The sequence below is a fragment of the Buteo buteo genome, chromosome 4 (assembly GCF_964188355.1).
Source record: "Buteo buteo chromosome 4, bButBut1.hap1.1, whole genome shotgun sequence".
NCBI lineage: Eukaryota > Metazoa > Chordata > Aves > Accipitriformes > Accipitridae > Buteo > Buteo buteo.
In genome coordinates, this window is record NC_134174.1 from 61,647,492 (window position 1) to 61,674,691 (window position 27,200).

Genomic DNA, 27,200 nt, shown 5'->3' on the forward strand with positions numbered 1-27,200 from the left:
ATCGCAGCAGGTGCAGGCTGTAAGCTTAAAAACATCTTATCTGGTGGCCTTTAAAATTTGTTTGTTTCAGAGTTTTGACATTCACTTACTCTTTACTGCCCAACCATGGTATTTCTACAAGTTCACCTTCCTGAGATGATCTTTCTCTTCCAGGAATCAAATACTGCGTGTGGTATATGGAAACTGGCTTGCATAAAGGCACCCTTGTGCCTGTTGACAGTCAGGAAGGTGACAGCAAACAAAATTAATTATGTTGGGGAGAGAAGAGGATTTCAGAAGATAAATTTGGTCTCAGTTCACCTCCATTGACAGGCATCTCAGACAACAGTTAGAGTGGACAGAAGGACATCATGGAAAGAATAGCAGCTGGAAGTGAACCAAGGCTGGGCTGGTCTACCGTCTCATTCCCCAAATGTCCTGCAAACTTTCCCTGAAGACCAAGAGGTATTTACCCAATCTTGTGATGACAGCTGCAAAACCAACCAAGCTGCAGTTTCACTTGTTCTTTTTAACTTCCTACATCACAGTCCTGTCCAAATTCAACCACCTTAATAAACTTTACTTTGTAAGATTCAATTTATTTCAAATTCAAGCACCTTTCTCTCCTTATCTTCTATCCTTAATTTCCTTACAAAGTACAAATTTACCCCAGGAATCTCTGTAAGGTAACACAGGGCCAATACACTTAGGTGGAGAATTTTGCCTAGTATCATACTGTACAGTATTACATTCCACAGCTTTTATTTTATGTGGGCCTTCAAAATACAGTTGGGGTGTTTTTCTTAGACTGAGCAAGCCCCCACCTTTCCCTGCCTTCTTACCAATAAGCCCCGAGTAAGCGAGGAGGCAGTCAGCATAGTTCTCCTTCAGACAGCTACTAACAGACCGTGACTCAGGCTGGCAGTTTGTGAAGAAATCTGCAAGGCGAGATCTGCAACGTGAAGAAAAATGCATATCTTTAAAAATCAAGCCTCCAGGCATTCTTACCTTTTACACTCTTCTTATTTTTGGACAAGGCTTAATATTCTTTAACTTAAATGTATATTGGACACATTTCAGCTGATGAGAGTCTCTTTCTAAGATGCATGTCTTTCCTGAATCCATTTTTGAAGTCAGAAGAAAAAAGTGTAAGAAAACAGTAAAAAGGGACAGAACAACAGGGAAATGTCTTCCCTTTACTAAAAGAAATGCTCTGCAATTTCATGCCAAAAAAAAAAAAAAAAAAAAGACAAAGAGCAATTTTATCATATGAGCAGTCATTTTGCCTGGATCTGAACTCTAACTGGAATCTGTTGTTCTACAGATTCAGAACACCGTTTCTGCTGTTTTACTGATTGCACAAAACTGTAGGTTTGTGCTCACAGAGTTCTCTTACTACATGACTTGAGGCAGGACCTGCTTTGGTACTGCCCTGAGTTTCCAGGGAATGGGCTTACTGCTGCTCTGGACTGGCCAGCAGAACCAGCTGGCCAAACTGGGGGTAGCAGGCAGATCCAGATGGCACGGTCTCCACAGCCCCCCGGAGCCACGGTACTGAGAATCTATTCGTTCTTGCAAAATGTGCATTTATCCGAAGTCTACAGTATTGAGCCCACGGCTCAGAAGAAGGGATATGTGTGTTCTGCATCGAGTTCTGCTGCTGAATGGCCGTATTATCTTCACTTACCTCAGTTACCCCATGTCCAAGCGGGGAGAGCACTGCTTACTTATAGGAAGTGCTTTAAGACTAGGAGTGAAGCTGTATTGCAATTAACAGATTACTACTAGGCTGGAAAACAAAAGAAAAGACTAGCAGCCAGGAACTCTTCTGGTTATTTGCACTTTAAAGGCCACATAATGCTCGCATTCAGGTCTGTAAAATTTGAGAGGCATCACTGAGTTGGGTCAAGGTCCCACATCCTACAGCCGCCCTCCTGCCCATCTTGGCTTGCTCTCCTCAGCTCCACTGGTGCTTTCACTTAGACTTGTAAACCCGGAGCAGTGACTTTTGTTTACTTATAAAGTGTTGTTTAGATCTTTATTTCCATGAACAAAATTATTTAACCTCCCTACTTCGATCTTCTCTTCTGTGAAAAAGGGATGAAAATGTTTTTTTTGCATATAACAAGTCACAGTGATGTTTCAGGATCAGGTGCTTAATCTTTGCAAAGCCCTCTCAAAATCAGAATTGTATGATCTATGCGTTTTCAGCACTGCTCTAGCATTATGTAGATTTGCAATATAAATGCCCTTTTTTAGTTTTGCAATGAAAACACAAAAGTTAGCAGAAACAAGTGATTTGCAAGTGATTTACTTTATTTGTTTACATGCTCCAGAGACTAATTATCTTTGTTTGCTTTATTGTTTTACCTGCCTCAGAATGGTATTGGATGTACATCATTAATTGGCCTGAAAGTAGTGATGGGTAAACTTCAAAAGGTTCACAGGCTTAGTTTGAGAAAACATCCTATAAATAGACCGTATGCAAACTGTACCTGAATTCATCTGAGCTATTCTTATGACCTCTTTTCAGTTCCATCCCTCGCTAACTGTACTGACACCAGCAAATCCAAGGTTGCCTTCAAACCACAGTCAACTGTAAGCTTTTCACTCCCTCCCTTCCCTTATTTAAACATTTAACCTTGAGATGAACATCTGTACCCTGTTGCCTTTAATAGCTTTAAAAAGTCAAGCTCTTTACCGATCCTTCAAGATGCCCTAAATGTATACAAAAATTTCTAAATTTCCATAAAATCTTTACTTTGCTGGTGAATATATACTGTATGTACCAGGGGACAGGCTTAGAAGAAATGGATTCCAAGGTATGGGAAGAAATAAATAGCAGCACCATGAAGAAAATCAGGGCAAGGAAACCCTATGTTACTGCAGTGATTCCTCTCTCAGTCAATAATTAAGATAATGGCTCAGATCCAGCCTTGTGAGCAACTGGGAACAAAGACAGTTTCCAAGGTTTTTACAAATTCTGCTAATACCTGGATGAAGTCTGTTTTAGGACAGAAGAGCCTATTACATCTATCTAGTATGAAAAACCTTTGCCATGGTAGAAAGAGTAGGCCTGCTGTATGTGCAGTATTTTTGCCTTTCTAAAACAAAGTAGCTCCTCAGATTTAAATTTCATTATTTATGTGACCACAAATAAATCTTTTTGGAGATGCAATTATATGACCAGTGTCTTGAAAATTCTGAAAACTTTTCTTGCAACCATTTCATCATTCTTAAATATCCAGTTCTCCCTCAGATTATTAGGTGCATTGGTCCAGAGATCATTTAATAATTCCTCTTCTCTAAATGTTTTTAAGGACTGATAACTATGGAATAACAGCAGTCATTTACTACCCAGTCTGCTTAAAGAATTTATTTGTTGTAAACCCTAAAGGAGGCTAAAAAGTGCTCTGCTGATCCCTTTTGCATACAGCATGATTTCTATGCTAATTTCTGAAGAATTTTTGTGGTCATAAAAGTTAATGGTCTGACAATGTTGCACATTTAAGTTTTCATAAGCCAAATATAGTTCAGATATCTCTGGTCCAAGCATTACTGGACATCATCATACATGTCCTCCCTAGTGAGTCATCCAAACTTCATACTATCAAAGTTCTCTCTCCTGAGCTGTTAACTATACCTGATATTTATGTGGATTCATTTCCACTGGAGATAAAGTTAAGGCCAGCAAATAAAAATGGAGACAGACCTCCATCTGCCATAAAATAACTCCATTATTTTCAGCAAAGTTCTGCTGATTAACACTCACTGAAGAACTAGCCCCAAACATTTCCAGTAGACTGGCACTGATGAAAGTGTGCTCATCAGCAATACCAGAACAGTGGTGCTATTATTTATCTAGAGAGAGACAAATTAGCCTAATTAGGAACCACAGAATCATTTATCCTAAAGTATTGCACATGACAGTAAGAACTGTTTGGGTAAAAGAGACAATCCTTTTACAGATGCTGAAAAAGAGCAATCAGATGATTGAAGTCCTATAAAAATATGCATACTGGGTTATCTTAGTGTTCCTTCAGCAAGAAGCAACTTGTAGGTAGGAACTTGTGAGTAAGTGTCTAACTCATGACTCAGCAGTTTGGTAATCCAGAGAACAAACAGAGCTCGCAACATGTGTGCCTTCAAGTGTGGACAGTTTTACATGTGCTATGTACATATGTGTATCTATATGCTAGATGGCTGGATAGAGACAGCAGTTTTATATTGTGCATAACATATAGCAGGACCACATGTATAAGAAACTTGTTTTCTTTTTCTGTTGAAGAATCACAAATCCTCTTTGTGCACAGCAGCATTAATGTTTTTTTCTTTTCCCTTGCATTAAAAAAAAAAAAAAAAAGTAACTGAATAGAACTATCCAGAAATCTTCTTCCTAGGAAGAAAAAAAAAGAAAAAAAAAATTCTTTTTGCAGGGCCACAAATTAAATGCTGGTTATCTTACCCCTGTAAAATCTCTTCAAAGTAAACTGCAGATCTTCTGGAAAGCTCACTTTAAATACTTTGTATACCACTAACTGAAAAAATAAGAATAATCCATTGGCAAATTCAAAGAATATCTGCTCAAACAACAAACAGACTTTCTAAGAGAAAAAAATCCCAAACCTGCTATTCTCTAATGCTTTGTATTCGTAGCAGTAAAATCATTTGTAACAGTTAAAAATACAAAGAAAACAAAGTTAATTTGCTTTCCTTATGATAGTGGTTCTTCAAATACTCAGCAGGATAAATCAAAACTTTCAAATTTTGCTTACAAATAAGCTTTGTTAATAGCAGTATTGTGTTTAATCTGCATATAATTTTTGAGACAATTTAATTTTATATTAGCACAGCCTGTTGCGTAGGCAACATTGATTAGGTTTTCACTATTTTTTATTCTCAAGGTTTTGTAAAAATTCTTTGATGTTCTGAAGTTATCTTTGATATTTATCAGTTCTCCCTCTTTAAAGTTGGTCAACTCAGCTTCAGTACCGGTGCAGTATTTAAAAGCATGATATAAATGATGAAGTTGCAGAAAAATTCTAAAAGTGCATTTTCAGCTTGGATCTGGTATAATTCATGGCCTATCGGAAAGCAACTCTACGAACCAGACATATGAGTCATCCCCAAGAAGTACCCCTATCACTGGGCTAGCAGGTCTTGATTTCTCTGACTTCTTTTTTTCTCTCTGGCTGTACATATCTTCAATTGCTGGGATGGAGGGGCTGAGCCTTGAGAGGGAGAAATCTTCTCTCTTAGCCTTGCCTTTGCATTGGCAATCTTCAGGCCAAGAAAGACATCAAATCCGGACGTCCCGCTGACTGCACACCCGTACGGTATGATGTCCAGGTGAGTGGTTACAACTACTTGCCCTGTTAGAGAACGCAGGGAGCGAAGGCTGCTGTCCTCTGCGCTCACCTCGGTGATGTTAGGTGAAGTCTGGACATGCTCACCGCCATCTCTCTTTACATTGCTGCCTGTGTTTAGGTACCTATTTATGGCTCCACAGCAGTAACATAAAGAGCACGTAAATGCCAAAGCTGAGTGACTGGGGTGACTACACTAATTAGTCAAAGCTGCTCTAGCGTCTAGACACCATTTGGCAGACACAGCATAGTCACGTAAGGGAAGTGCTGCATCAATATTCAAAACAGAAAAGAAGTATATATCTGACACTGAAAAAATTCAGACTAAGTCAATGAATATGTGTCATAGTGATAAATGACACCATTATAGAAAAAAACAAGCCCAACTACTTGTTCTTCTTTTGTGGGGGTCAAATGCAGTATCCTCCTCTGTAGCTACAAATAGCTCCTGTGGAGCTTGGGTGGTGTTATTTCTGTTGGGATGCAATAGTGGCAAGAGGGGTTGGTACGTGGCCAAACTAATGGCTTCATTGTTGGAGGAGCTATACATTTCCTCTTTGTTTCATGAACACACGGTGAGTCGGCAGTGAGAAAATGAGGCAAAGACTACATAAACTCTATCAACTAGTGAGCCGAAAAAAGCCTCAGAGCAGCTCTGTCACAAGAGAGATGACCCTCCCAGCACCTAGTAACACAGCTTTGACCCATTTTTTTTCGTTAAAAGACACTAGAGCCGTGTAATACTAATACATTTCATACCTCCTTAGTTATGTACACACACTGTTGAGTGCCTGTGAGCAACTATAAATTTTGACAGTTTTTTTTAAATGGTCATTTTTACATATATTTATTAAACAGCAACTCCATTAATTTTTTTCAGCAAAAAGCTGAGTTCTTCTTTGGTTGCTACCCTCCTTCTCAATGACAGTGTCCAGGCCCCGAGGGCACTAATGTCCCTGCCCACCCCCAGGGCTTCCCCTACCCAGCCTATGGCCCAGGATCCCATTCCAGCCCCCCCCGCCCCAGCGATGCCGTAGGACCTCGGTTCCAGCCCCCCACAGCCCTTCCCTGCCCAGCCATGGGCTCCGCTGAGCCAGATCCACCCGTGAGCCGATGTCCCAGCCCATCCCCAGGGAAGTGCCTGATGCTCGGGGCTGCCCCCGGCTGCCCCGCTCCCTGGCTGGGGTGGGGGGATGAGACCTGCAAGGTCCTGCCCTGCCTGTCCTAGGGGGGTCCCCATGGACCCCGGGGAGCCCCCAGTCCATGCTTCACCCTTACACACAGCTCAGCATTTGTACCTTGTGGGAAGGAACGGTAAAAAAGTAAAGATCTGATGGCGGACCATTTGGCCCGCCAGCCCTGAATACTGAAAGCAGCATCTCTCCCATAAGCAGACCCAAATCTTTTCCATCACTGGCAGAAACCATTACAGGATCTTGGACACCAAATACCAGCCACTAACTGAAATAAGTTGTTTTTTGTCTGGTTTTGATTCTGTTTTGTTATTTTAAATGACTGGCAGCCTAAGCCCATGCAAATATTTGATTCTGGATTCAATTTATCTCTAAAAATTGCGGTGTTCATCTGGAAGTAAAATACAGACAAGCCCCAATTACATACAGGCAGCCTATTTGGATTGTGGAATAACTGGATACAGAAACAACCAGAGACCACACAAGATTCATGCAGATGCCCCTTTGCATCACAAATGCTTGCTCAGAGCATCGGGCACAGACACGACAGTCCACCAAAGCTGGTTCCTCCAGCTGAGCACCCACACTCCACCCAAACTGCCTGGCTGACGGTCTCTACCATGTTCCCCACCATATCTGCCATTACCTATGTTATCCAGGCTTTTTGTTTACCGGGGCCTTCTAGACATCTAGTACCCCAGATAATGGAGAGCTATTAGAAATTCAGTCATGCAAAATGAAAAATATTTCCATCTAGGGATGTCTATATTTTAAAATTAACAGTACAAACATTCCTTCTATTTTTCTACTAACAAACCTCATTTTTCTGAGTAACAAGTGCTCTAAAGTAAACATACCCCACATCCATGTTCTATTATTGTATTTTATGCAAAGCAAAATAAAGTAAGTTATATACCATTTTCTGTTAACATTATCTTTTCCTCTTGCTCATGTCATCTGCTAGAGACCTGTTAGATCTTTTTACACAATGTCTGCTACAGAAAAATCAAAAGAACTTAACAAAACACTAATCTCATAGTTTATCAATGTTGGTTAAATCCTCTAAGTGACTCAAGATCGTGCATGAGAGTAATTCTAATTTAATATATTAGGTGTCCTTTGGGTTTAAGGATAACTACTAAGCTCAAATGTGATTCTAAAGAAGTATGATTTATTTGCAATTGGGTAATATAAGTATTTTTACACTACTGACTTTTTCTGTAATAAAACCAATTTTGAAAAATATGGTGCAAATCCTGAGCACAAGGTAATGCAATAAAGAATTAGAACAATGATTCTCAGATGCAGTGACACAAACCAGAATTTTCTCTTTCTGTTTGCAAAAAAATTACCTCACATCATTTTTTAGAGGCCTGTTGGAGAGAACATCTGGAAAGCATTCCACAGGAAATCAAACCTATATTAAATATGTTTTGCGGGGCTCTGTTTCCTTCCATTGATTTTAAGCATGCATAATGTGTTTCTGTCTTCTCAGCTGCAAAGAAAACACTTCTCTGAGAATCTTCTACAAAATGATAGGATGAACTGTCAGTCTGTGATTTCTATCAGGGGATGCTGGTAAGATTTCTATTTAGTCTATCTGTCTCTGTACCAAAGCTCTCCAATAACATGAACAAATCCACTAGCTGCTTTCCGAGTACCGTGAATTTGTATATTTTCATTTCATTTCATTTCCTTTACGCTGTTTAATTTGAAGCTTCTAAATATACATGACTGTCATGTTTAAAGATGCCCAAGCCTCAGAGTGTCTCTTGATAGCCTGTTACTCAGGAAAGAACTAGTGCATTACAGATAGAGTTGTTCTCACTTCATTAGCTGGGCAGACAGGAGTGTCTTTGAATTACAGGCTGGAAACCTAAGAAAATCATTGTCACTCTCTAAAAGCAAGCCAAAGAAATTAGTGCCACTGCAAGTCCTTGAGTGTGCCACTGGATGCTTACGTGTTTGCTAACAACTATATTGTGAGTGCACACTGAAAAGATGTGGTTCCAAGTATCTGAGAAAGATGTCCATGACAATAATATTCTCTGTAACCACTTGAATAAACTATAATAGAATATTTCTGACTCAAGCATGAAACTGTTGTGGAGTTTGGAGACAAAAAAAAACTAATCTAAAATGTCCAATACAAGTTCTCTCTTTACCAGAAAAGTTTCTGTTGGCAGGTGCGCTGGATCATCAGGTTTCCTAAGGTTACATAGGGATGCTTTTTGCATAGGAAAATCCCTCAGTGGCACTGTGGTATGTGTGGCGGCATTCCTGAAGGGAACAGCTCTGTGTCCCCTTGCCAGAGATGTGGCCGAAGGAGAGAAAGGGTGCCCACTGTGTCCTTGCACTCAAGTCAAGCAGGGTCTGTAGGCAGCCAGCATAGCTGAAACTCATCCTGAAGCTACTCTAAAGACTGTTCCGACCTCAGGAGTAAGACAACAAATATAAAATCAGAACTACAGCAGATAAAAGCAGATTAAGAGTCTCTTTTATGTGAACCCTTTTTTTCCACGCACAAAACAAGCCTCATCAAACTGCAAGTCGAAAAGTTCTGGCACTAGCAAACCAGTATAGCATTGATCTTATTCAACATGTTTTACTTGCTTTTAGAAGCTATATGGATATATAATGCTAGTACAAAAAGCACTGATTTGTAGCATAAGACTGGAAAATAACCAATTTTTACCAGTTAAGGATGATCTGGCTGTCTTAAGAGGCTTTTTTGTCTCCACTGTCAAAAAAACCTGAACATGGCCACTGAGGCTGAGAGCTGACAGCCTGTGATATATCCAGATGTTTACAGAAGTTGCTCTGAAAGATATTGTCCATTCTGAAGAATATTTTGCAATGCTGCATGATGGCCAGTTACTGAGATGTATCTCCAGCATTTCACAGTGCATAATTAGAAAAGGGAGCATCATAACTGAGAGGACAACCCCTGTAATTTATGCTTGAATTGGAACAAAAGAAAGTGAACTGAACAAGTCATTTTAATTTAACAGAGGTCTTAGTTATATCCGCTTTCTAATAGAAAAGCTTGCTGTAATGGTTTATAGAATGTGCTTGAACAAATATAGTGTAAGCACAAACACGTGAATGTAAGGTCATCTATTAATAATCTTAGGCAAGGGTCACAGTTAGCTCACACAGAAAATCTATATTCCACAGTAAACACACACCAGATAACTTTTTCTGTGTCACTTGTTTCAAAGCCAGCAGATAATCAAAGCATAGGAAACAACCACCACCTCTGCTGAGAAGTCTTTGTGGATACTGGTACATTTACATCTGGCTTCCACTTAATAGTAGTTACTCTGTCAGTAACATGGTAGTGCTTAAAACATAATGAAAGCAATGCAATTTCTATTCAGTAGACATTAAAATGCTAAAATTTGAAAATATGCATGTGGCTGTCACTTGCTCTGTTGAGAAACAAAGTTTTATTTTTAGTTCCAGTGCTTACATTTTCTTGCAGCTATTTTAATAGATGAACTGCCACCAGAAATATTCTCTCACTGGGGCCTGATGTAGAATGATATAAATAACCTTTACAAAGTCCAGCATAATGGAATGGTAAAATCAGTTGACATTCTTTTAATTAGTACTGCCTGAAGATTTACCTACACAGAACAGGAATAGCCAAATTCACTCCTGGAATAAATCCACTGAAGTCACTGATGTCAGAGGAAGCACACTGGGAATGGACTTGATATAATAGCTCTGTTATTCACATTAAACATACAGCAGCTTCTTGCCTGTAGCATATACATGGTTTGAGGCAAATGAGAAAACATTTTGATTTATTAAAGAAAATGCTATTGTGTGATATACACACCCTTTCTTTGCCCCAGAAACAGCAAGTTAGCCAAATGTGACCAGGTGTACATTAAAAAGGATCAAAAATCTTCTCTTCTGCGGATTTAACAGATTAGTGGGTGGAAACTACTCATGCAAACCGATGGGTGCTAAACTCCTGCTCTCTATAAAAATCTCTCAACTAACAATTCAGCAAATCAGCAGTATCAGTACTCTTACTGGAACCCCATCCAGCAAAGCAATTAAGTGCTTGCTTATCCGTAAGAACATGAGTAGCTCCAAATTTAGATGTCTATTAAAGTTTAAGACCAAATTTAACTTTCCTGGATTTCAATATTTTTAACTAAACATAGGAGAAACTGATTCATTAATATCTGTAGTTTAATCTTTCCCCCATGATAAATGAAGAAAACAAAATGGGTCACATTTGCCCTGCTGTAACTCCCTTCCTGGCTCATCTTTCTAACCTGTAGTCATCTTATTTCTTCTATTATACAGGCAGTTTTCCTTGCTCACTTAGAATAACAAAACAAGCCTCTTCAGACAAAATGATACACAGAGATGAAGGACCAAATTTGGATGATAAAAATGCCCCCAAAGTCTTAGAGCTGAAGTTTACTGGTGCCTGCGAGTACTTCAGCCTACCGAATCATTTTGGCTAAAAAGGGACTAACGTGGAAGGCAGGGTATCTAAATATGACCTATAAAACTCTAATCGTTTGTATCCAAGTTTATTTTACAATTCCTGTGTGTTCGCACACATACTTTACTCCCTCTTTCACTTTTTCAACCCTGTAGACAGGTAATAATGAACATTCAGTGCCATGGTTTGTTTTAACCTTAAAAGTAACCAGAAAGGACAAGCAGGACCTCAGCCACGTCAGGGATACTGCCAAAGCTACACCATGCACAACAGAAGTCATCTGAATCAAACAGTTCTGACAATGTTGAGGTATAACTTGTGTTTTGCAGGTAATGGGCACAAACGAATTACACTCCCGTTCCGTGGAGACTGGGTTGCAGCAATCAGCAGAGGTTCTAGCTGACTGAAGGATGCTGCCTGGAGAGTTTCAAGCTTGCCTGACGAGGGACCTCAGCGTAAAGATACTGTCTAGTTACTGCTTCTTGGAGCATAAACCCCCTGTGCATGAGCTCTCTTCGTTGTTAAAGCACAAAGGGATGTGAAAGTTGGGTGCAGGAATAAAGCTGAGCCATTTTTCTAATTACTATATCCTTGTGTCTTTGCTTCTTTCAGAGAAATGTCAATCACCCAGCAAGCTTTTAATCTTCAAGACCCTCTTAAGCAGAACAGAGAGAGTATAAATGAGGACTGGCCAAGCAGATCCTGGCACCACAGAATGAGATCCATCTACACTTTAACAGGGACAAAGCAGTCTTGTTTTGCTGGGTGCTCTGATTTTTGGATTCCAAAAGGACTTATGGATATCTTTTAAGGAGGAACTGCTTGATTCATTCAGTTTTATTCAGAGGGAAGAAATTTAAAATGACCTTTGTTTATGGGGTGGAGGGGAGAGTAATACTTCGCCTATTTTACTCTGCTAATAAAAGACATCAATGTAATGAATCATGTAAAGGACTAGACGGGAAGAAAATAATACAATATTGCAGCATTTTCTATCTTTACTTTGACTTGACTTGAAAGAGGTTTTGCTTATTTTGCAGAGACTGCATTAATAATTTTTTCCAGGCTAGCAATTCCCCCCACACATACTCTACTACACCATCATGTTTCCTCTGCAGAGCACACCAGCTTCTGTCCCACCTGCCCCCAGATCCCATTTTTTGAATTTTCTGAACTGTGATCATTCCTCACTATTAATTCATTAAAATGAATTAATACCTGGGGTGTTTTTCACTTAAATAAATATGGTACCTCCAGCAATATATACACATATACATACGCTTATATATACATATAAAAATAATTCTTCTTCAAATTCAGGCTATGCTCATAGATGTGAGGTGAGCTTGTGGGCACGCTGCAGTATATGGGCCGAAAGGTAGCTTTACTTTTTTTCCTGTCCCACTCGGTATTTTGCAGACAGGAGCCTTCCTGATACCATGTGCAGAGAGCAGGGAGGATTTGCAGGTAGCCTGAGCTCAAGCTAACCCTATTACACTGCAGACTTCCTACATCCAGTGCAGGGTGAGTCAGGCAGCACACGAGGTTTTTCGCCCACTCCCTGACTCAGTCTCCAAACGTACGATATAGGCATAGCCTGCGTGTCTCTAGAAATCAAGAGTGTCCCTGTTTTAATGTCCTTAAGAGCATTACAAAAAGTATGTTGCTGTCCTGGTTTTGCATACCCACAGCAAAACAATCATCTCAAGGAGCTGCCAGACAGCTTTGAGTGCCAAACTGATATAAATACCCCGGAGGGATGCAAATCCGGCTCTGTTTTACAGAACTGTATAATGTCCTTTTAACACATCAAGCTCAAGTCAGTCTGAGACTGAGCAGTCAGGCTCAGTAGCTGGCCAACTGAATTGTAACCAATATAAGCTACAAGGTTCAGAAAGGGAGGTAGCACCTATGTTTTCCCTCTCATCTTCTGAATTACAGAAGATCACTGGACTGTGGCAGAATATCGAGGGAGGAAAAGAACAACACGCCGAGGAGCAGGTGAGGAGGGACTGTAAGTGGCCATAATAGAGAGAATTCAAACGTGGTGGAGAGGCAGTGAAAGTCAGATAATGACTGGGAGATCTGGAAAGAGAAGATGAAAGGAGACTAAGCAAGGGGATGAGGCATGAGAAAAAAAGCAAGGGAGAAAGTGAGAAAAACGAAAGATAAGTCTAAGGAATAGAACATTTGAGGAATAGGGCATTTTTCTTCCTCCCGTCTTCCCTCTCCCCCCACACAACCCTTTACTGCACTCCTCCCTGCTACCCGTTAATGCTTTAAGCGAAGAAGGCTCTCTTCTAACACAAGGTGCTGTGCTCTCCCTCTGCAATAGCAGGACAAAAAAGGCTGACTGCACATTTATAACATCTCCTCATAGACTTACCTATAGTGTTTGACCACCCCCTCCTCTGGCAGATCTTATCCATGATGGTGTAGGGTTTGCAGTCAGTAATGGTACGTGTTGCAGGAACAGCCCAGAAGTCTTACACAGAGAAGCCACTTTTACAAACAGGTACTGGTATAAAGCACTTGCAGATTGCACATGCCTTATGGGAAAGGAACACAGATACAGTCCCTCCCTTTCCATGGTAAATTATCATTAAAAATGTTCAACAGAATATAAAGAAGAAAAATTAATTTCTTGGCAAGTTTCTTATGTTCTCAGGAAACATAGCAAGCAGCTGAGCTTTTGTTCTAGCTTTTACTGTGGATGAACTCTTTTACGCACTGCTGAAAATGTTCGCATATTTTCACACAACGTTCTTATACCTGTAGATGCAGATATCTTTCATACAGAATTGAATGACTGGGTGGTTGCAACAAAATTAAGACTGGATAGGACAGGTGACCAGAAACTGGTCAAGGGGTAAGAACACACCAATGAAAGTACATTTATAAAGATTTAGCTCTCTGAATACACAGTGCCAAAAATATCTTTATTGTCTTTTCAGGGAGATGACCCATCTATTGAAATCTAATGGGACATTTCCCTATTATCCTTCAGCTATCCAATGAGGAAAAATTATTTAAATATATTATGCAGCCATTTTCTCTTTTTTTTTCAGTATCAAATAGCTGTAGCCAGCAACATGTGCTTTTTATAAAACTAAAGGCAAAACATTAATAATAGTATCTATTTTAGCCAAAAATAAAAAGGTCCAAATAGCTGTCTTCTGAAGTTAGTCACGAACTACTTTCTGTCTATTTTACCTTAAAAACAAGCCTCAATGATTTGACCAACCATTTTGAACATAGTAATTGTGGAGGACAAGAAACATGCTGTCACTAGATTCTTATGTGAACAAAAAATGCCTCATTTTATACTATCCTTCTTTTCAGATCGTTGCAGCACGAGACTGGATTGATACTGTTCTTTACTAAACAATTTGTCTGCATCATTATCATTCTGGGCAGTGCCTTCTGAATGCATCCAGGAGACAGAGAAGTATGCAAATTCAAAACACAGATTATTAAAACCACCAAACTAATGACTCACACTTTCATTACTCAAAGAAAATAGTATTTGAAACACTGTTAAATGTGATAGTGGCAAAAATGAAGCACACTGCCCTGCATTTACAGCAGAATGGTATTTTTAAAACATGCCAGTCAACTTTCTGAAGTTTAATGGGTGGCTGAAGTGAACAGAAGAGGAGGTTCCTGAGGTTTGAATTATTCCAGGACAACATTGTTGGTGAAAGTTTTTGACAGTATATTGACTTTCCTTAGAAGTTTTGTTAATGTTCATAATAAAAAGGAACTCTAATGGCTTCTTTTTGTTCTTTGGGTTTTTTTGCTTTTCTTTTCAGTGAGCATTGACAGGCATGCCTGAGAGACTCCAGTTGTTTTTAAAGCTGGATATGGACTGGGATACAAGTAGAGGCAGCAGAAAACTGGTAATGAAAGTGAACAATTCAGTATTCTGATGAAGGTGAAAAATTAGGACTATTTACATAAGTCACAACTTATTTGCATTTCCTGACATTTCTGGTCCTTTTCTCCCTCACTGAGAGTTTATGTTATATAACAGATAGATTAATGAATAAAAAAGAAAAAAAATAAGCAAAGTGTCCTGCCGTGTCAGTTAGTGATACCTGCATTTTGGCCAAATCGCTTCTCTGCTCTTAACACTGTTTCAAAAACAGATTCAGTGATTTGTGCATTCAGGACAAAGCTTTTAACGAGGATCCAAAATTGAATGTTTAAATACTTATTTGCAAAGGCCCAGTTGATATTTTATACACACTATGAGCAGATTCAAATCTTGCATTTCTGAGTATGCCGCATTCGTAAACCAAGGTACTTTCAGAAACCCTTTAGAACTTGTCCCCCTTGTCTTAACTAGCATTATGAAGAAGCTTTAATAGATATAATAGGCACACAAAGAATAGTTTCTAATATTTCTACTTGTTTCACAGTAGGCATAATGTATTCTCAAATTATTCTCCCATTTAGATAACTCTTTTTGATTTCAAAATGAAATAGAAGTTATCAAAGATAGAATTATATGCCTACTGACTACTGCTTTTAATTATTCTAAACATATCTGGAATTACTATGTAGACTGATATTTATCAGTGCCAATACAGGAGATCTTCTCCCCTTTCTCTCCTCCCTTGCCCAAGTCCCTGCTTTCCTGCAGGACAGAGGAACAAATCACACCAACTCCCTCTAAGTGCACAAGTCACAGAGACAAAATGTCTTTTGCCGTTATTATGGATAGGCTGGGATAGCTCTGCTGCTGACCTCTCCTCTCCATGACAGTAGAGAGGGAAGGTATTAAATACACTAGCAGTTTAGACAGCCCAGGAGGTATTAACACCCACATGAGATGACTCTCAGCAACATATCAAGCTTTCTTTACCTCCAGGCGTAGGACCTAAGTACTGCACTCACTGACTCTGCCCCAGACACCGCAGGCATTTGCCCACCCATCCCCTTTTACCCGCGCTGCCTCTCGCCCTCACAGCCAGGTCTCACTGAGCCTTGGAAGAGTTCAAACTTTTTGATTTTGGTATTTTAAAGAAAAGCAGCCCAGGAAGAACCTGTAAAGAAATCCATTTTCACCCCAGTGCCAGCTGTAACTTAGGGCTACAGGAGCAGAGACTTTACCAAGCTTTCCTCTGCAGCGTTGCAATGGAGAAAGCATAACACCAGACTCGTGAAGTCAAATTAAACAAAACGCCATTAAAAACTTAGCTGCTGAGACAACATTAGATCAAAGCTGACCAAAGGAAAACACAGTCATGAGAGAAGTAATGGCATTAATTTATCTAAGTTATTCCTGAACACTACAGCCTGAATAATAGGAAGAAGTCTCCCTATAAAATCCTCTCTCCCATTTCATTGGCACTGTAACACACTCTAAGTTTGGCAGAAAACACAATAAAGATACTGTAACTCTACTAATTAACAGGGCCTGTGTATAGGGAAGACATATATATATAAGCAAAAAGACTAATGGCACAACATGGAAACGGAAAACAGGTGGTTTTACAGGACTACATGTATCCAGCTTTCATAAACTGCAATAGCATCAGCTGTGAAGGTGCTGAATGCAACTCACCGGGCCAAAAAAAGAACCTGCTCTGATTTAAATTTGCTCTAATTTGGGTCAGCAGGAAACTGGCTCCAGACTTCCCCTGAGCCGCCGAGGGTAGGACGCTGCTCGCCTCCTCAACTCTGAACAACACTCGGGCACATCTGAGGTGCTATGGCTAAATGCTTAAGATCAGCAGTGGGGATCTCATAAACAAACTTCAAAGTAAATATTTTACCAGGCATATGTAAATACTTATTAAGATTTACATCATATCTTCAGTGTCCTTGACATTTTACAATAGTGTTTATTTCCTTACTTGCTAATTCACAGAACTGGATAATCTACAAGGAATTTACACATTAGAAATGAGCAAGATTCTTGGGCATAACTTCATAAATACAACATTAGCACAGCAACGCTCTAATATAAACATACACAATGCTAAGTAGGAAGAAAGGGCAGTACCTAGCAGTACCAAAATGTTCTCTCTTGCCTAGGGGCAGAGGAGGTCCTGTATGCCACTGTTGTGTGACAACCTGCAGGGACCTCGCTGAAGGCGAAAGGACCCAGTTTGTCCTGTGAAGCAGCACTCTGCGCTGCCTCGCCGGGTTGAACAGGCAGAGGAAAGCGACTGGGAACTAGGTCACTGAATCAATGACCCTCCAGTTGTATCAGCCCAGCACCCTTGTCAGGGGAGGGGAGATAAAACAATTCCAAGCCTAAGACAGCTCTAAGAAGAGAGTGGGATCTAATCTGCAAATGTGGACTCCGTTTCTTTCCATGAAGAAAAAGCCCATGAGTAGTCTGTGTATTGTGACCATTTACAAAGACCAACATGTAGCTTGTATTCACAAACAGTTATTAGTGCTCACATGTAAGATTGCAATGAAAATAAATTCCATTATAATGAGTAATACTATTTTCACCTGGTCACTAATGGGACATAAAAGTCATTCTGAGACATCATTTCATAGAGACACCATATGAAAATGTTTCCAACAAAAATCTGTAAAAATTAAACTGGGGGTTTAATGATTCCTCCATAGTGCGAGGGAGTAGCTGTGAACAGTTTTGGAGAAGGCACACACTGTAGCCAGATGCAGGCTTTTGTTATTCTGTTAAGGATGTCAGTGGCATTTGCTTTTTTCCCTGACTCATCCTTTTCCCTAGTGGATATTCTGACCCTTAGTCCTGGCAAACCTAGCAGTACCAAAATGTTCTCTCTGGTACCTCATTAATCACTCCCCTGCCATGTGCTATCTTACCTGCAGATGTAATTCTTCTTGCAGGATTCTTGTAAATTCAGGCAGTTTGGTTTCTCCCTGTCCTCATATGAACACACAGGAACAATAGTCTGCCGTCTCCTTTCTGTACAGGCTACGTCTCGACAGGAGCAGAAGAGCATCCCGTAGCTGTGCTTTGGGGGAACTTTGTCAAAAAATAGCCGGAGGGCCTTATGACACTTCCGCTTGTTACAGATTTCATTAGACGTGCTGCTGGTGCAGGGGGTTATGTAAGCAGATCTGAACCTCTTGCAGGTATCATTTAGGTTACAAGCTTTTGCTGCATCCAAGCAATTGTTCCCCTTTGAAAGTACTGGCTCCACTAGAAAAAACAACACAACAGCAGTAAGAAATGCGTCACATTTATATTGTGTTTTGATGTTTGTGTTTATTTCACTGTTAATGAGATCCTGGTTATATATTTGTTACAGACAAAACTTTCAGTGCCAGAAACTGCGACCAGTCCTTACGTTTCTTAGAGTAATGGTTTAACGAGCGAACAAGAGCATAGGCATGCGTTAAGATCAGAATGCTGGCAAATAAATGACGATTACACCGGGCAGGCTGTACTTCATCTTCTTTGTAGCAGACATGCAAGATGAATATTGGGTAAGACTTGGTCTCACTAAAAAACTATTAAAATCGCTGGTAAATTGGAAGGGATACGTTTGGCCTATCGCACAAGAACACAGTGAGAACATGGGCTCCCAACTCTGCTTTTGTAAAGCTCTGACATTTTTTATTTTTTCCTTGAACAGTATAAATGACATTCAGTTTCTACACCAGGTAACAACATTTAAATGTAAGTTGGGTACTCCGCAGAATGCAAAAGCCACATGCCTGTTACTACAGTTTTTGAGGTATGAAAACAGCCCACCCAGCCAGAAAGGAAAGCAGGTGCAGCCCCACGACTGTGAGCTCTCCAAGGCCACCCACGAGGCCTGTAAGCGCCATGCTTAGTTAAAGACACTTTTCTAAGATCTATAGATGCCACCCGAACCCTGGAAGTTTTATGAAGTTTACAAGCTTTGAAGAAGCTGACGTAGAATTAACAAGTGACTGGGAATGAAATGCTTTAAAACAAGGAGTATGCCTCTCACACACACACATGCACACGCTACAACAAGTTATAGGAAAAATTAAACTCGGGTAAAAGTTTAGACTATAATTACACATTTAATTTTGCAATACATTATCCAGATATTAAAACCCAATATATGCTTTGCTTGAAAATGAAGGCAACTGGCATTAGAATGAAAAATTCAATTAAGAATAATCGTAATGCTGCTTTGGATATTAGGAACGCCAACATCACAGATCCAAGAAAATACATTAACTTCCCGTTGCTACAGAATGTGCAAGCTGAACAAAACATTTTGCAAATACCTAAAACTCTGCAGCAACCTCTTAGGGGGGCTGGCCAAAGATAAAACATCTCAAATGATCTAAAGCTCTAAGTTCCTCTTAAAAAAACCTTTTTTTCTACATCTTCCACCTTTTCCCCAAAACTCAGTCCAAGGCCATTCTACAACTCAGTGCCACTCCTCTACATTCTCCTACCACTTTGCCTCCCATTCCTAGATCAGGACATCAACCTTTTATCTTTTTCCATAGAAGGAAAAGATGATGTAGCTTGGCTGACATGCTGCACCGAGGTACTGCAATTGCCTGAACTGACTGTGCCCAAGATGAGCCTTGGTGCTAGCACATGCTTCACATTATACAAATAAATCACCTGCTACTATTCAATGTATCTTACCTAGCCAGAAGTAACGCAATGCCTAAGTAACATTAGATTTTTCACTCTAGTGATATGCTGTAACTACATTCAGTGGGTTTGTACATTTAACCTTTGTACATTTAACATGCACGCTCCAAGTCCTTCCCAATCCGTTTCTTGCACAATAATCTGCAACTTTTTGCTTCTTATCTTCACAAATTACAAAATTATAAACATGCAACATTTGACTATAAATAACAGAGCCAAGCATTTCTCATAATAGCAGCCTACCACAGTTTAAGCAACACCAGATGCAGAAGAGATGATATCCAAAATACAACCCTTTCATAAAATTGTAATGTTTTTACATAAAATGTTGTATTACATGAGCTTACAACTATAATCTTAACTATGAACTCTCAAAGTTTTTTTTATATAGTATATAGAATTATACATTTAGTACAAATATAATTACTATGTAATCTGCAGGGCATATAATTATGCAATATATGAATAGTACATGCTAATTACTATGTGATTGCAGAGTAATTACATGGTTATTTGTGCCTGGGAGTCAACTGCTGAATTCCACTCTTTAAAACATGATTCCGTGGAAGAGCTTCGAATGGGGCATTTCAATATGAACAGACATCAGCTTACTGTATGATCTATTAGAAAGCATTCTTTAAAAGAAAACCCGAGATGTAATAAAGCACCTCTTTGCTGTTAATCATATAAATGTTTTCAATTAAGGGTCCAAAATGTAGTAAATGCTGATACAGAATTAAAAGGCACTGTGAATATGAACACCTCAAAGATCAAAAGGGACAGGTTAATCAATCTTTTTTAAAAATTGAGCACAAGCCAATTCACTGATGACACAAACAGCAGTGAAAGTTATCTTGGATGAAAGTTGAATCAGGTGCAAATAGTTCACAAACAATAGTTACGTTCACTCATATCTTTCACACAATTTATATCTAGTCAAGACTCGCATCCCTCTATATGTCAACTCTGAACATCGACCAAGTCTTTTGGTGTTTGGGGTTTTTTTCTAGAACTACTCCTGGCTGTAACTTGCCACTAGCCTTTTCTATTTTGATACATATGTCTCTAGCTATTGTTTCTGGCATATTTATTGTCACATTATACAAATTATTTCTACCTTTTAAAACCAAGACTAACATACAGAGATACGCATCAACTGCATTTGAATTAAACAAGACTGTCTAAATCAACTCTTCTCATTAATGCCAGCTTCTCCCAAGCTTTTAAATTGTGTTTTCATGCAAAATGTATGGTTCAGAACACACTTTATGCTTTATTTTTATTGCAAAAGTACAACATAGTTATTCCTAAGTCCTGTGGTAACTACAAACAGTTAACAATACTGAGAGTGTTTCTGAGGATTACTTACGCAGCAGTAATATGTAAGGTCAAAATTTCACCCAGCTTCTGTTCTGCAAAGCTTAAATTATTAAGACAGGCAGGAGTTTGGCTCTTACTAGGTACTGACTATGTTAAGAGCAAATGGATCTAATCCAGAGCTACTTTTCCTGCCAGCATCCTTTGGGAAAGGTCTGTAAGGAGATCCTTTTTCGGTTCCCCCTTCTCTTGGGGCACTTGGATATGGATCGAGGCCGGTCAGAGTAGCAGCCTGGGACAAGTAATGATTCCTTCCCACCACCATTTCCCCACGCAGTGCTTCCTCTCTCCCAAGTCCACTTTGCCTTGGGCCCATTCTGGAAATCTCTGCCAAACCATGCAGCTCTCCACTCCTGCTAAATCACTGCAGACTCCGAGGTAAGTTACTTCCAGGCAGGTGACAAGTGATGCCTCAGGCCCGTGTGCGAGTCACTGGTTCCCACCCATGGCAAGGGGCCCAGCAGAGCAGATCTGCAAACACCAGGATGCTGCCTCCCACCAGAAGTCACCAGCAGCTGGGAGCTGCTTCGCTGGTATGGGTGCTACCCTGAGGCGGTGCAGGCAGAGTCAGGAAGAACACAGCCAGAGCCAGGAGCTGCTGCCTTGGTGGGAAAGCACCCGTAGAGTTAGGATGCCTAAAAATGTCCTCCTACCAGGCCGTTTGCTGTACGCTATGTGCAAAAACTCTGAGGCTTGAGCAACTATTGGCTTACTAACTGACCTCTATGTGGATCACCGTCTCACAGCTCTTCTACTGCACATGTAACACACACATGCAAGATGAGATGTTTTTTCTGATAAATTTTACTGATGAAAAAGCAGGCCTTGTATTATAGTATAAAGTGTAACCACTTCGGTATTCCTTATCTCCTGAACCCCCCTCACCCTGGCCCAACATTGTTACAGCTGCAACAGTTCTGGACTCAAGCTCCCATACGCTTGTCTTTCATCCAGAGATGTTTCTAGAGTTTTAATAGGGCTTCCTCTGCCCCATGTGATCTTCCTTACGCTTCACCCTCTTTCACAGTCTCTTCACCTTAATCTTTCATCTTCCTTGCATTTCCATTTCTATTTCATTTCTGCACCTACTGAGCCTTTGGCTGTCTCCTCAACTTCTGTTAACCCCAGGGTGCACAAGAAGGGATTCTCCGTGGATATTGGGAGCTTCTTACTCATACTCCCACTAGATGGAAGGAGCGAAAGGACTATTATTTGTTCTATAAGATTCTTATTAAACAGCAAAATGGACACTTAGTTTTCAATTTTCTTACGGCACATAAAAAGCAATTTACTGAGGTTGGCATTAAAATTACCATTGCTATTTGCAAGTAATTAGCATTAGTAGGTTTTCTAGGGGTTTTAGTGAAGGGAATGCTGTAAAGAGAGCGGTAAATGTTAATGTGATGGAAAGCAAAATTACAAAGTGATAGAGGTGACCACATGGGTATGGGCCTACTCCAACACAGGTGCAGTATATGGCGTATAGGAACCAAAACCTGACCAGAATAAAGAGAAGAACCACGATCCCACTTTAACAAAAGTGCTGCTATGGAGTTCACAAAAGTACTTCTGCTTTGTAAGAAGAGCAGATTAAAAAACAAGGAAAGCATGGGAAATATTGTCATCTGCAGCTTAATGGATTCAAATAAACTACCATTTTCCTGGACAAATTATTTCTAATCCCAAATGGCAGAGAAAAAACAAGTCACACCCGAGAAATCATGAGACTGATACATGTACATGTTATTCTGAGGTTCTACTTGTCTTCTACTAGCATTTAAAGAACAGTCAGGCCTACTTCAATCCTTTTCCATAATCATAATAAGCTTTACTTTTTAAATTAAAGTTAATACATTATCAGCTATAACGAGGGCTTTCAAAGCACTACCAAATACAACAAGATGCACGTTGAAATCACAGTCGACGGCAACAGTAGGTACACCAGGTGACAAGTATGAGACTGACTCCTGTGTGCAGAAGGGCACACCCAGGGCTAGAGCAACAAAAGGACATAAACAAACAAAACTGCCTAAACTGAGACTTTTAGGTTCCCAAGACCAAAGCTGGAACATTTTACATTCCTGGTAAGTCATGTAAGTCTTTGATAACACAAATTCCACAGGTGCCTAGAATCCTTTGCTGAATACACCCATAAATCTATTTGAGGAGGTAAAGACTGTCTCCTGTCCAAGCCTTATAGAGATCAGGATCATTTACATTGCTTAGTATGAACCAACAGACATGATTTGGAAGTGTTCATCACTCAGCTACCATGTTATGCACAGCTGCTACACCCAAAGTCTTTTTCAAAACACCCTGGCCTTCGATTCATAAGACTCCGCCGGTGAATCATCAGTCAGGATCTAGAAGACTCTGGTTCAATGCCTTCCTTGACCTGGAGACTCTGTTCTCATTTCCCAGAAGGGTTCTCAAACCATCTCACTGTTGAGTATTCTCAACAAGGTGCCCAGGAAATAGTGCATATTGCAAAACACAAGAGAGAGCATCATGCTTCAGCCCAAAGATGAGACCTCTCCCTGGGAGGCAGATTGCTGGGTTCTGGCCTGCACCCAGGAAAAAGAGTTATTTCTCTTACAAGAACAATGACTGGAAACCAGGATTGCCTCCCTGAAGATGACTCCCTTAATTGTAAGTCTGCAGAAGTGTGATCCCATTTGTGCTCTCTTCTTCTAACCCCTTCTAAAAAAACCATAACCCTTTCTATACCACCGCTCCTCCCCTTCCTTCCAGACCAACCTAATGCCTAATCCATAGGGTACCCTCTCAGGCTTTTTGAAAATCTGTAGAGAAGAGCAGAAAGCAAAGCCATCCCACTTCCTCAAAGACTATTCTGATCACTAATAATGACTAAAGCACCATGACATCTTCTGCTAGGAGCCCATTAAAAGAAGAGCGGCTCCCTACTCCCAGGAGCATACACTGATTGCTGTGTGGGCAGATGCACCGGCCTGAAGCTGTGAATTTGGCTCCTCGGGTCCAGAGTCTCCCAACAAATCTCAGTTTCTGTATTTCTTATTGTCCATCTAGACATTTATTGTGCATGGATTTTATTGGGTGGGGTTTTTGGTTGGTTGGTTGTGTTTTTTAACACACTATTGCCTGTGCACTTTATAAGGATTCAGAGCATCTTGCTAAGGATTTTAGATTATCACCTGGAAGCAAGGGCTCCTGACTTTTAGGTGGATAAATCTATCTCTTGGTCTCTTCCTGGAAGTGTAATTCTACTAAGAGGGCCACATGCCCTACGTGCTGCATTTTGCATTGCCCAAGCTCACCACTGGATCTGGGCTCTAGTACTTAGCAGGACACTTGTCTCAATTTAGAGTTAGATCCTGCTACCTTTAGTTGACCATTTCCTGGTGCATTTCATAGACATTGCAGATAAAGACTGCAGGAGAAAACTTCTATGCTGGATATGTGTTGATGAAAAAGGGGATAAATTATGTCTTAAGATTTCCTTTGATACTTTCAGTCTTTTCTGGGGAGGAATGGGGAAGGCTGAGCAGAAAACTCAGACATGGCTGAGCCCTGTGGGCTGGCTGAGGGACATCTGCTCAACTTACAGGCTATGTAAGAGGGAAGTCTTATAACCCTACAGCGAACTGGTTTAAATTTTTGTTCCACGAGAGCAGGGAGGGAGAGGAAACCCTGCTCCCCAGTGCTAACAACATTGTGGTCTGCTGCTGAAATTCTTTCTGTCTTCACTCACACAAATATCCTGATCTATCACCTTTCATTTCGGCTACAAATCTAATGAAAGTTTATGCCAGGGTCCCTAGTTTTCCACCTGGCACTGAGGACAGCATAGTTAAATCTAGTTATTCACTAGAGTTATTCTGAATGTTCAATAATCTAAATTCAAGAATTTGCTTCTTTAATGCTACTTTTACTTCTTCTGTCCAAGGTATCTCACACAGGAGGCAGAAATATATGAATAAAATCAGAAGCTGCTAAACAAAGAAACTTCCAGTTGTTGCAAACTGATCCAGTCACTGTTTCTCACATTACTGGACCAATTATTTCAGTTCTACCCTAAAGGCTTTTAGGGTGTAAAGGTCATTTTAACGTATCTACACTGCACTAGCATTAGGAATGGATTACGCATGGCTGGGACCATATACAGAATATATTTTTTTCTGAGGGAGTTAGTCATTCCATATACAATTCATGCTCTGTACTGAGTCAGAGGCTGGTTTTGTGATGTGGAAGGCTATCGCCGCGGTTTCAGCTGAGTTCTTCTAATTAATTTCCCCTTAAAATATTCAAAGTGAAAATGTGTTACTGCATATGCTCTCATGTTATACAGTTCAGTATTTTATTATTAGCTAAATACTAGGTCAACAGAACTGAGAAAGAACTAGCACACACAGAAATGCAGAATAAACCTGTGAAAATAGTCAAACCTACACAGTTGCCATGAGAAGTGATTTACTGCATGCAAGTTCTCAAGACACAGTGAGGGACTGTTTACCAAAGTCATGCCAATTTACAGGGCAACTTTCAGCATTTCTTTTTATTACTGCAGAATTGAATTCACAACTTGTTTCCTCTTTTCCCCAGACTTGATTAATTACCGTGTTAACATAACTACTGTTCTCCTGCTTATAATGGGCTCCCTCTAAAGTGCTGCCCCAGCAAAATAAACCAGGAGAAAGCTTCTAGCTCTTTGCTCTAGCATTGCAATCCTTTCTAATCTCACGATTTTTCAAATTTATGTTCCATTCCAATAAAGCTTGTATGAATATCATAGCAAATCAGATAATACAAGGTTTTGACCCTTGTAATTGATCCTTCAAGGTTCTTTTTGCCTTTTTCCAGTTGACGTGGTAAAAATTACATTTAGATGTGCTTGTTGACACTTGAGAATTCACTTTGTTGGTCATATACACTGTTTCAGAGAGATCACATTACATAATGATGTATTTCTAGTGCTTTATTTCTTCTATACCTACAACCCCATTAAGCTGTAAGCAAACCTCCCATGGGGCTGTAAGTCTACAAGTATCAAGGGGGCAATGCTCCCATACTGTTCAGAGGGAGAATACCTGGAGAAAGTATTACGTGAGGATACAGGGTTAAACATTAGCTACTATTTTAAAATATTTTCAAATAAATAAAAGCAGCTGAAAAGAAAAAGTTCAATTTCCATTTGTAGAAAAATACACATTTTAATGAACACAGACCATGTATGCTGGCACTAGAAATCAGTTATCTAGCAATGGTTTCTGTATCACATGACCAGTGGAATAAAGTGATTAATTGGACTGTCTCAGTAAATGCGATCATTACACTTTTAATTAACCTTTTCAACCTCTCGCACCTTTTAGTTTTGTTATACATTAGATTTTTGCAGTTTTCCAGTTATTATGCTTGACTAAGCTTAAAACAATACCGAGTTCTGTTAGAAAGATAAGAAAAACAATTCAAACAGCTCTTACTGTTCCTAATAAGAAAATACCCCTGATACTGTCATCATAAGGGTAGTTATAAATCAGGTGGAGGACAGACTTTCTGAACTCTGTGGCTAGGTTCCCACCTAATTTTTGTTTTGGCAGCACACTGTTATTTAATGGCTCTGGCTACCAGGAAACTAGCTTTTGAAAATTCTTTCTCAACCTAGTTATAATTACTCCATATAAATCATACAATGATCAATTATAATAATCTTAGCTTCATCCATTATTTAAACTTAGCATTTGAATCTACACAGCAGGAGTGCAGGAAATTCCAAAGTCCTTTCTCTGCTCGCTAACAACTGCTTTATTCCTGAAGTCATGCCAGTTACAGAAAAGAAGGGGCCAGATATGCTCTTAGCTATGACATCGAAACCTAAATAACCACAGATTTTGTACAAGGAAAGGTTTTTAGCTCTGAATATATTATTTTTTTCTAACCACACCAGCTTCCTGTTGAAACTAAATTCGGAGTTTGCTTTCATTATGTTGGTGCACCAAAATCAGAGGAGTTCTACAATTATATACACTAACAGGACAGTACATTCTTACTTTAAAATGGCCTAAACCTTTCTCATATGTATATATACATACACATTTGTACACACATGTGTATATGTACATAGAATGTTTCCATACTATTTGGCTTCATGTCTCATTTCACAAGATAGCTACTTATATATTTATTAATAAGCGTGAGAAATAATCCAAATGTTTTTGTCTAACTTAAGGCTGATTCTAAGATAT

The 27,200-nt window shown here is 39.7% G+C and overlaps 1 protein-coding gene across 1 annotated transcript in view; it reads right to left on the reverse strand.

Annotated features, from left to right (window-relative positions):
* GFRA1 (GDNF family receptor alpha 1) overlaps nt 1-27,200 on the reverse strand; it is a 146,088-nt gene that overhangs the window by 37,357 nt on the left and 81,531 nt on the right. The window contains exons 4-5 of the mRNA XM_075026980.1: nt 17,817-18,156; nt 822-931 (exon numbers count right to left, since the gene is read on the reverse strand). Coding sequence (XP_074883081.1) covers nt 822-931; nt 17,817-18,156 — 450 coding nt within the window. The remainder of the gene's footprint in view (nt 1-821; nt 932-17,816; nt 18,157-27,200) is intronic.